This window comes from Pinus tabuliformis, chromosome 6 (genome assembly GCF_031772625.1).
Source record: "Pinus tabuliformis cultivar Carrire ecotype Pingquan chromosome 6, CPIR1, whole genome shotgun sequence".
Classification (NCBI taxonomy): Eukaryota; Viridiplantae; Streptophyta; class Pinopsida; order Pinales; family Pinaceae; genus Pinus; species Pinus tabuliformis.
The window spans coordinates 1,317,371,791-1,317,383,297 of record NC_142292.1 but is presented as its reverse complement, the minus strand read 5'-3'; the positions used below and the strand labels follow the sequence as shown (position 1 = coordinate 1,317,383,297).

Below are 11,507 nucleotides of genomic sequence, written 5' to 3'. Positions count from 1 at the left end.
TTGGAAAGATGTTTATTCATTGGGTTCTAGTGGGTTAATGTTGGCATAAAGGTGGGCGAGAAGAATGGGATTGGAACTCCCTCTTCCCCCTCCTTGTCCATGACATGGCTTACTCATATGAACAAAGATAGTTGGAGTCCCTAGATAATGTTGTTGTAGTCCTAAAACTTCGGGGCCATGTAAAATTTCTTCAACTTCGCATGGATCAATTTATGACGAAACTAACCTCCACTATGGAGATTCTGGTCAAGCATAAACAATTGATTCAAAGATTGGAAAACAAAATTGATGGCTTAAGAAATCAATTAGAAGTGCTCTAAAAACCTGAAGCCCAAACTGCTCTGTCTCCTACTTTGGTGAATTTGGTTTATCCACCTCCTATCATTTTGCCTAGTTTGAATATCATTGTTCCTGCTCTGGACAATGTAGTCTCTTCTGAAAATTTTCAAAATTTCTGTATTTTATAATTCTAATATGCATGCAAAATTTTGCTTGATCTTGGAGTCTTCCACAAAGTTTACACTTTCAATATTCACAATGTTTTTTATATTGTGGCTCAAGTTTAATTATAATGCAAAATATAATATCTACTTTGAAGATAATGGGAACAATCTATACAACCAAACTTTACATATGCATAATAGATAAGCTATATTTTGCTAATAAAAATTACTAATCATTATAAAAAAAATTAAAAAGCAATAAATTTTTTTAATGGTTAATATATTTAATGAACTTTGGATACCTTGGTGAGGGGATACCCATGTCCTAGATTTAGAAGACATTTACTGAACTTGTAGTTGGAGAGCAATTACAATAATGATGACAAAGTTGATATGGAAGAGAAAGGACATAACATTATTATATTTATTTCATCGATTATCTGAAGGTCCAATGGTTTGTGGGGATTTTGTCGCTGTAGGGATTTTCTTGGCTACCGAAACTCATATTAATGCTGCCTTGCACGAAGCACTGGTCAAACTTCCAGGAAACCAATTGCGTCATTTGTTTTGTAAATAGGAAAAGGTCAAATGTTTCTCGATATTTGTTTTTGTTAATTTTGCCTCAAACTTCGAAAAATATTTTTAAGTAATCTTTAAAAATCAATTGTTCCAGAACTTAAAAAATTAAAAACTGAATTTATCAATACACTTGAAAATGCATTTCTAAACATTAAAAATTATATTTATAATTTAATTAAAAAAATGTATATTACCAAATTAAATAAAAAACGTCTGCTCCTTTTTACACCAAAACATTGAAAAATAATATCAGTATCATGATGAATTTGCCGTTGAGACACATCACATGGAATATGAGCGCATTTTACCAATTTTTTTGCCGAAGTTTTGAATATTCACAGCACTGTTCCTTTAAATGGCAACGGTTAATTCAATTGTACATTTTAACGACTATAATGTAAGAGAATCATGTTAGCATTAAAGTACCATCACCTTCCATTAATTTTTTTTATTATTATTTGTTTTATTGAAATTTTAATATTATAATTTTATTAATTAAAATTAATGTTTTTTTAGTTATATTTAATTTAATTTATATTTATATTAGAGAAATTAGATCGGAAAAATTTACTGGAAAAGTTTTTAAAAAAATAAATTTTTACTAAAAACAACTTGTATTAGCATAATTTTATCAATTTAAAATTTTATATTTCAAACTAGTAAATGATAAATATTTCAAAACCATTATATTGGGATAGATTTTGTCTGGGTTAATTGAAACTCAACAATTAAAAATCAAAATTTTAATTAAAGGAAAATGCCGTATTCTATTCGTTTTACATTTTAAATAGTTGAATTGAGGCTTCTGTGATCCATATTAGGTTTAAGAGAGATTTTTCGGCATAAATCACAAGATATTTCATTTGTCGTTTCGAACCAACAAGTGTGGTGACAAGTTGAATGAACAGATCAGGGTTTGCATGTTAAATAGATAGAGCAGAAACCCCAACGGCTAAGACCAAGTAACGGCTATATTGACAACGGCTAAATTTGACAGGATTAGGGGAATAACCATTATTTAAATAAAAATTAACTTGGGTAGTTAAATTCTTTTAAAAGTAAATGGACCCTTTTTAAAACACTTATAAATATATCTCAAAAATAAATTATAACCTAAATTAATTTACATAAATAGTTAGTTATCAAAGTTGATATATCTAAAATATTAGAGTAATTAATAGTTAAATATAAAAATTATTAAATATATAAAAACACATAAATATTTTAAATAATTTTTAAGTTTAATTTGCCAAGAATTAGGCCAGATTTATTAAAATCAAATTTAAATTCCAAACTTTTCACAATCAAAATGATCCAAAGATTTTCCAAAGCTTTTAATATATATGCAATCAGAAAAACCCGTTTTAAATAACAAAATAAAGGTTTCAGAAGAAAATTTGTCAAATTTCAATCCAAAAAAAACTCAAAAATAACATATTTAAAGGGAGTTGCATTTAGTGCGATTTTTTGGACTTTCCCGTGTCGAAATTCTGTAGAAAAATTTCAAGTGAAATCTTGTGATTTCAATAAATTCCTACTAAATTTTAGAGAAATAACGAGAAACCCACCTTAAAAACTTCCAAAAAATCACACCAAAACCAACTCATATCTAAACCATCCAAAATAAATGTTCCAAATATATTTTTGACACTTGTATTTATACATTTATAATAAAAACAGTCCATCTTACAAATTAATAACGCAAAATTTATCAATTTACTAAAATTCCTACCAAATTTATTAATTAAAAACCCACTAAAAATAATTCTTTTGACTATACGATCTTATACCGAAATATAAGAACCAGAAATTGACTGTAAATGTATGAATTGTCGATCAGGGCTAGAAGAGAGCAATTCTCGGAAAATTAAAAATATATTTGACAGTGGTCCGAGACTGTCCGAGCTGACCAGGCCGTTGAGCCTGGTCCCAACGGGCAAAGCATAATATCCGCTCCTTTATGTCAAATCCCAAAATAGACCCGAGAGCGAACGATTACTGCCGTACACACTCAGACCTACAAACGATTACAGGCCTTTATCGTTTGAAGGGCCATTGCCCTTTTATATTTAGCCAGCTGAAAGCCATCAATGGATGCACTCAGATCTCCCATATAACTGTACTCGATAGATTATATACATCAAAGATCTTCATACCCAATAAAATATTCTGTGTTAGGTGCTGGAAATTATTCATGCAATGGGATTTATTCACACAATGGCAATTCCAGGATCAAAAGCTTTCTGGCTTCTGTTGGCCATAGTGGGAGTTGGAATTCATGCCTGTGAGTAGTTATTCATGTATATTTTCTTTCGATATCAATTGGGTTTTGCTTATTTTCCGAAATTGTGTACTGAAACAATTTCAAGGGGACACAATTCCATATTGGTCTGATACCTTTTTCTTGCTCATGGGATTCTGATAGTCTTTGGGTTTGCTTGTTTGAATAAATCATCTGTAAAGAAAACTTGGACTAAATTCCACGGGTTTCTTATCTTTTCCTGTTGGTACTAACATATATGTGCTTCTGAGTTCCTGATCTTTTCCTGTTGGTACTAGCATATATTTGCTTATTGGGTTCCCCTCAGTTCAACCAATACTCTTGCTACAAGTAAATCCCATGGTTTTCTAATGTTTTATCTCTGAATGTGTCTGTTTCTGATATTGATCGGCTTTCCCTTTAAGAAACCTTTCACTAGATCAAATTTACTTGGTAAAATACCGTAGTTCTATCATGTAAATTGTCTGGCTACACTTAGCATCTCGTTCTTGGAAGGCAGTACTGATTATCCCCACTAGCTGCAGTTGAGATTGTTGTGCCAGGGTACCTAGGATACTGTTGGAAAAAGAAAATCATGTGTTTATGTAATGTTCTTAGAAAAAATGTACATTTTTCTTCTGATATTCGTTATGCATTTCCTTTCTGAAAATTTAATAGACTGAGATAACATGTTTTCCCATGGTATTTCCATTGTTTTCAGTCATTCCGATAAAATTTCATGGTTTTGTTATACCTTATACTAGCATTTCCATCTATTTGATTATACAGAGGTCCTGCATAAATTTCACTAGTTGTTCAATGCCTTCGCTTTTTCTTTTTGTCATTGTTCCACAGATGCAGAGGATTACACCATTGGTATCGATTATGGGCAGCTTGGCGACAACCTGCCCTCCACAGAAGAAGCAATTCACTTGATCCAAAGAATGAAGGCAGGCAGGGTTAAAATCTATGATACTAATCCAGAAATCCTAAAGGCTCTCGCGCACACTGGTATTAAGGTCGCAGTGATGGTTAAGAACGAAGATATTGCCAATGTCTCGGCCAACCAGTCATTTGCAGACAAATGGGTGAAGAATAATGTTGTTTACTTCTATCCTGCAACCAGGATCAATATAGTCCTGGTGGGGAATGAAATTTTATCAGACTACAACAACCAGACCTGGTACCAGCTAGTACCCGCTATGCTGAGAATCAGGCGAGCTCTGCTTAGATATAAGCTGCATCATATCAAGGTAGGAACCCCTTTGGCTATGGATGTGCTCAACACTTCATTTCCTCCATCATCTGGTGCTTTTCGGGATGATGTTGCAGAAACTGTCATGAAACCAATGCTTGAGTTTCTGACTAGAACGAGATCCTACTTTTTTATTGATGTGTATCCTTACTTTGCTTGGTCTTCTGATCCTACGAATATTTCTTTGGAATATGCCAATTTTGGGGATCATGACAAAAACTACACCGACCCTAATGGCCTTGTGTATACCAATTTGTTGGACCAGCAGCTTGATGCAGTTGTAGCTGCGATGAGCAAACTGGGTTATGAGGACATTAGGTTAATCATAGCTGAAACTGGATGGCCCAATGCCGGTGACCTTAATCAGTTGGGTGCCAACATCTTTAATTCAGCCCATTATAACCGGCGGCTCATAAGGAGAATGCTTGCAGATCCTCCCCTGGGAACCCCTCGCAGGCCCAATCAATTCATCCCCACATACATTTTTTCATTGTTTAATGAGGATCAAAAGCCTGGACCGGGAACTGAGAGACATTGGGGTTTGTTGTATCCAAATGGAACCAGGGTTTATGAGATTGATCTCACTGGCGAGCTCCAGGATTCGGAGTATAAGCCTCTCCCTCCTCCACCTCCACCCTACACTGGCAAATTGTGGTGTGTTGTAGATGCTAATGCAAATGTTTCTTCCTTGCCGTCTGCTATTAATTATGCCTGCAGTCAGGGAAACAACACCTGCGCTTCCATCCAGCCAGGGAAGCCTTGTTATCAGCCTAACACGGTTATTGATCATGCATCCTATGCCTTCAACAGTTATTGGCAGCAATTCAAGAACTCAGGGGCCACTTGTTACTTTAATGGAGCTGCAACACTAGTCACACAGGACCCCAGTAAGTAAAATCATTTTACTCTGTATCTATATCAATGTCTAGTTTGCTTTGCTTGTTTAGTTTCTAAGCTGTTTTAGTATGAACTTGTCTGCCCTTAGCTCTAAATCTTATTGAATTTTGCCAACTATTTTTTTTGTCGAGCTTGAATATCTGTTGGGTTAGGTATGTTTGCCTTCAGCTTGAATCTACTATACTGTTTAGGTTAGGTTCATTTACTTTCACCTTCAACCTGAATTATACTGTTTAGGTTAGGTTCATTTGCTTTCACCTTCAACCTGAATTACTGTTTGAGCTAGGTTTGAGGTATATTTTCTTTTTTGCTTGAATCGGCTGTGTACTGGGATTTTTGTGTTTGTTATAAACAAACTAATCTCAGTTCTAGGTCTAATGTTTTCTTTTTCATTTTTTTGGCATGAATCTGCTGAACATCTTATATTTGATGTGTCTTTGGCATGGATCTCCTTCACTTTTTAGCCTTGGCAGTTTTGTGTAAGCTGAATCTGCTTCGCTTCTAAAGCTTGATGTTTTTACCTTTTGCTTCAATCCCTTCACGTGCTGGGCATGTGTTTGTTTCTGGCAAGAATCGGCTTCACTTTAAAATCGTCATCTACATGTTTCCTGCATGAATCTGCCTCGCTACTTAGGTCTGAATCGATTTCATTTTTTTGGGCTGGAATTTTTTATTTGACAGATATCAGAGTCATTTAGCAAATATGGGTCTATCATCAACTGACACATTTGTGTTATTTTATGTTGCAGGTCGTGGAAGTTGCACATACCCATTCACTTGACTGATCTGCAGGGAATGTGGAAGCAGACGTTTTTTCTCCATCTGACCTATTTGCAAAACTGTCTCCAGATGTCTGGCTTAGTTGAATGCAGTATTTTTGTCAGTTCTAGTCTTTCAGAAGATTACACTACTGATTCAATTCATTGTAGAAGCACTAAATTTTTTATCTTAAAGGAACTTGTTACATAGCATCCTTGTAATTGATAGCAGGGATTCCTTATATGTGTATAGTTATCTATCAGTTTATAGATCCCATATTTCTAGGGATCTCTATAACTGTTGTTCTATCTGTTACTGCACCTCTTTGCAATGGTCTAATGAATGATAAATGCTTTTGAGCTTTCACCATCCATATGTTGATATTTAAGGAAGCATCTGTGTGTTTCCTGGTGATTCTGTGCCTGATGGATCTTTTTGGCATTGTGGTTAGTTTACTTGTTGTTGGCTGGTGTGTGTTTAGTGGTATCCAATCTGGGTATCACACATTGCAGGAGTGTGCTATCTTGTGTTAATTCTTAGAGAAACAATGCTCTCCTAGGCTCGTTGAGCCTCTGAGCTTAGTTAGAAACAAGCAGTATTTGCAGTTTGACCAAACTTGATTAAATCTGGTTAAATCTTCAGAATTAGGGTAATGTGTTCAATTGCTCCACACTTGGTTTACATGAATGAATTTATGTTGTTGCTTTTAATCTTTTTCCCATGGGACCCAATGTCACTATATAGTCAATTTGTGTAATGCATACGCTGTGAGTATGCAATTGCCTTACGTTTCAAGCTCAACTTTACCATCACTTTCAGGAAAAAGTGCTGACAATGTCATCACCACTTCCATAATTATTACTACGTGACAATATGATGGCAATTCATTGAAAAATCATAATGCTTTTATCTTTATGATTTGTCTCGTCGTCATGGGTCGATTGAAAGATGATAGTTCCTTCTAAGGTGATTGAAATATGATATTTTGAAAGTTTTTCCAAGTTTAGATATGGGAGGATATATATATATATATATATATATATATCATTCTGTAAGTTGGACATGTGTATGAATAAGATTTCTATAAAGAATCTATAGGTTAATAAATGATTTTTTATCAACAATATTTTTATTTTGAATTATTTTATTATTTTTTTTGAAACGGTGATTGTGGCTAAAAGGTTATAATTGATGTTGAAAACTGCTCACTATTAATATAATATCTTAGTTTTTAACTTTTATCATTTTCAAAATTAAATATCTTTCAATTTTATTAATTTATTTAATTTTTAAATAAATATCAATAATCTTTTTATTATAAAACTTTATTTATATACCTATTTTTAAAATTATAATTATTAATATAAAAGTGTCACTTGATTTATATGGACTTTATTTATATTTATCCTTTTAAGTCATAATTTATTAATTTAAAAATGACATTAAATTTATATGGATATGTGTAGGGTGTTATTTGATAGTATCTAAGTTTTTTATTAGTAAGCTGAACAAAGATGAATATGAAATATCCACTATCTTGTCAATATAGATAAGAACTTAACCTATTGTTTTTGTTCTATTCCATTTTCTTAAATTCATTTTCATTGAGGATTTGTTTTACTCTTACACTACAACATATTAACAACCCAAAACTTGGAGTGATTTCAAACCAGTGGAAGTCTATCACTTCTTGAACTGCCATGCAAATTTTATTAACATTCGATGACAAGACTACATGTTGAGGTTTTTGAGATATAGGGACTAGGCCAGTAGCCTCTAGTACTATATTTTTTTCCATTTCGAAGAATTAAAATATTCATATCGTCTATAATCATGCATATATCAAATAAATTTTATTAACGTAAAAGCATTCAAGATATGATACAATGTTTAACTTTTGCAAAGAAGAGCTTAGACCACCTTTTCTTGTTCTATTGTGTTGTCTTAAATTCTTTTTGGTTGGTTAAGGGTTTGTTTTCCTTGGATGCAAGAATAGATTCACAATCCAAAACTTGGAGTGATCTCAAAGGAGTGAAAGTCTATCCCTTTATAGAACACCATCAAATTATTACAAATAGCAATTTTTATTTACATTCAATGATAAAACTACATGATGCCCTAAGTACTATAATTTTTTTCCTATTTGAAAAAACTAAAATAGTAATGTGAAAATTTTAATATCATCTATAGTATGTGTTGTATATTTGTAGATAGTTCTAGGTTGGGGAACTATGTCAAAGCATCTAAGTAAGGTTTTGATTTAAATGGATGAGCAGTGCACTAAACCTTTAAACAAATGTAATTTCTAAGAAATTCTGAGAAAAATAAAGCGCTGATTTTCATTCCTAACAAAATTGATCTTTGAATTGATTTGAAAAGCAGAAATTAAGAAGATATATAACTATCAAACACTCATATTGGGCATTTAATTGATCATATACAGTAGATGAGCATGGAAAACAAAACACATTCAAGAGATGATAGAAGGCAACAATTAAAAGATTTAGAGGAATTAACTAAGACAAATTGTTCAGTTAATTAATCTCTTTTAATAATTGTAACTTTGTAGGGGTTTTTAGGGCGATTGATATTTAATTTTGCCTTTCTCAAACTCCCGTGTTACCTTGAACATGTGCATAAATAAATATGAAAAACATACTTGATAACAAGGCAAACTCACATAGATGCACAAGTTGTTCGAAATGAATCCAAACTCCTTCAGTTATCTTCAAAAATAGCTTTGAACATTAAAAGCATGTCACTAGTTCATTACAAGGGTTTAACCCTAACTTCTTCGAACTATCAAATACTTATAGAATCTAATTCCAAAACTACTTAGATCTAAACCAGAATTTATTCGAAAATGAGATAATATCTTAAACTTTTTTTATTTACAAAAATAGAACTAGAAAGTAGTTATTCTAAACTAATTCAAATAATCAACAGACAATTTAAGGGTGTTGTTTTGATGATTGTTGCCTTTAACAGGATTTTCTACTTTCTGCTCCTCTTTCTTAGTTCACTGCTTCTCTTTTTTCTGTGACTGGTCAATGAATTCTTTGCATCCTATTTTACTCGATGAGCTCAAGTAACTTATCCCACCTTTTATCATTTGAGATAGAAAATTGTGTTACTTATCTATATGCCTCATCGAGTTCTGTGTATTTCCAAAGTTGGCCTAGTGATGAACAAATGACTAACTTCACACTGAAAAAAAAGATCATACTTTAGGTCTTCTAGGAATTCTTTCCCACTGGTTATCCCTTTGACTTTGGAAAGTTTGGTTTTCTCTGTTGCTCTCTAATGCAATTTGTACTAATAATCTTCTAGTGGAATCAATTGTACACCAACATGTCATAGAGCTAGAAGTCCCTTTTGTTGCAGAATATTGAATTTTATGTGAAAATTTTTAATCCGTGCTTCCAAGTTTTTGCACTTGTTCTCTAATTGTAACATCAAAATTTTCTTTGTCAAAACCCTTCTTATCTTTAGGACAGTGTCAGTTTTGTCCTCGATTCCAAATTCTTCTAATTATTCTTTAGTTTTAGAATTGAGTACTCTAATTATTTTATTGGCTTCTCCAGGCATGTGCTACAAATCTTCTTTGATTCCTGTGATAACTGCTTTTGATCTTTCCGCTAGTTCCTCCTATTCAAAAGTAATTTGAATATATGTCCAGAGTTCAATCATTGTATAAATTATATCAATCCAAATCTTCTCCTTTGCCTCGACCAAGGTCTGTGCAATCAATGACTCATTTTCATATTTCTCTAGTTGTCTCGTTAATCTGAATTTTTTCTGAACTTCAGCTAGATAAGTGTTGTCAGCCCTTATCTTGTCATTTTGAATTTTCTCCAGTAGAGTTTTGAGTTTTCAATTTTAATATCTTTCAATGACAAGGCTTCCATACGTTTTGACAACTACTCTATTGAATTTTGGCTAGTGGGCTTTGTCTCTACTGTAGACACAATTGTTGTTGTAGAAATTGTTGCTCCAGTACTGAGTTGTAGATTTTTTTCCTTAATTAACTTTTCCATTTCTACTTCCATGTTCTGTATCTATATGTTATGTTCAACAATCATTCGAAACATGTTATCCTTCTCCTTCTCTAACTGGTTAACTTCATGAGCCTGTGGATGTTCAATTGTTAACAACTTCAACTGTTTTCTCAATGCTTGAATATCAACATTTATGCTTTTGATTATTTCTTCAGCCACCTTTATATCTTTGGGATCTAATCCTAATTTTATAACCAAATATTGAAGCCCTTTGATTTTAGTGTCCTTTACTAGAGATGACATATTTTCCAATTATAATTGGGAATGGATGTTATTCGAAGAACCCTGCAGCTCAGAAGCTACCATGGCAGAACTGGTCAAAGATGAAAATATCATTTCTCCTGCTTTCTTATGAAGGTCAATCTGATCAATAGGATGAATTTTCTTGGTGTCAAACGAAAACACAAAAGTTTTATAATCTTTAGTGCTTCTAGGCACAGGGACCTTCGGTTCCAAGAATGCTAACTAGAACTGACCTTTTTCACTATCAAGGGAAGAAAATAATCTAGTCTGGGTCGTGAAAAACTTCTTCTAGAACTTTTCATACGTGGAAGTCTTTAGGGCTCATTTTCTTCTTCATTTCTAAGAACTTTGCAAAATTACTTTGTTTTTTTGGAGAAGAAGGAGAAGAAGGAAAATCCAATGCGTCTTCAAGAATTTGATGTAATGAAAAAGGAGACGGTGCTGTTAGTACAACTGTAGTAAGCTTTTCAAAAGTTTGAACTTCTAAATATTCTTCTTAAAGATTTATAGTTTTCCTCCTTTTGAATACTTTAAATGTTGATTTTTGTAACTCTAACCCTGTTGGAGATATACTTTGTCTTGGTCTCTTTAGCTCTTTCTCTGTCATCCTTGGAGTTTCCAATGTTGTTTGACTAGAAACTAGCTCCTTAATCTCCTGCAATATATTCTTTGCCCATTCTTCCCTATTGGCATACGGCTCAATTTCAAGGTTTTCCATATGCATATATGGTGCAAATTTCTAAGCAATTCTTATTGATGAGATTACTCCTAATGGATCATATGACCAACTAAAACTCAGCTTAAAATTCATTTGGATCAATAAGTCATTAACCTCTTTCTCTACAGCTTTGGTGTTGACTATGAATGGACCAACGTGTGCTTTCAATTTAAACCGAACTTCTTTTTTTTTGAAACAAAATGAACCTCATCCATGCTTAGCATTTGTCTAATGTACTCAAGTGCAAAAAATCCTCATGGGAGGAATACTGAAAATGTGTATGGTTGAAGCTCGC

General features: G+C 32.9%; 1 protein-coding gene across 3 annotated transcripts; it reads left to right on the top strand.

Annotated features, from left to right (window-relative positions):
- The first annotated feature begins 2,857 nt into the window (after nucleotides 1-2,857).
- On the top strand, nucleotides 2,858-6,566 carry LOC149263455 (putative glucan endo-1,3-beta-glucosidase A6). Of its 3 annotated transcripts, none has more exons than XM_089426314.1 (3): nucleotides 2,858-3,306; nucleotides 4,138-5,424; nucleotides 6,184-6,566. In XM_089426314.1, exons 1-3 carry the CDS (start codon nucleotides 3,222-3,224, stop codon nucleotides 6,213-6,215), a joined length of 1,404 nt encoding a protein of 467 aa, XP_089282440.1. In that variant the 5' UTR covers nucleotides 2,858-3,221; the 3' UTR covers nucleotides 6,216-6,566. The 3 variants fall into 3 exon arrangements, with proteins under 3 accessions (XP_089282440.1, XP_089282444.1, XP_089282448.1); XM_089426318.1 differs by having other exon boundaries at nucleotides 2,858-3,322; XM_089426322.1 differs by having other exon boundaries at nucleotides 2,858-3,410.
- Nucleotides 6,567-11,507: the final 4,941 nt, after the last annotated feature.

What these genes read in the sequence shown, in the direction of transcription:
- LOC149263455 (XM_089426314.1), top strand. Translation starts at nt 3,222, where the DNA reads ATGGGATTTATTCACACAATGGCAATTCCAGGATCAAAAGCTTTCTGG. An exon ending in GGGAGTTGGAATTCATGCCT is followed by an intron (nt 3,307 to 4,137) that starts GTGAGTAGTTAT and finishes ATTGTTCCACAG; the next exon opens with ATGCAGAGGATTACACCATT. An exon ending in ACTAGTCACACAGGACCCCA is followed by an intron (nt 5,425 to 6,183) that starts GTAAGTAAAATC and finishes TTTATGTTGCAG; the next exon opens with GTCGTGGAAGTTGCACATAC.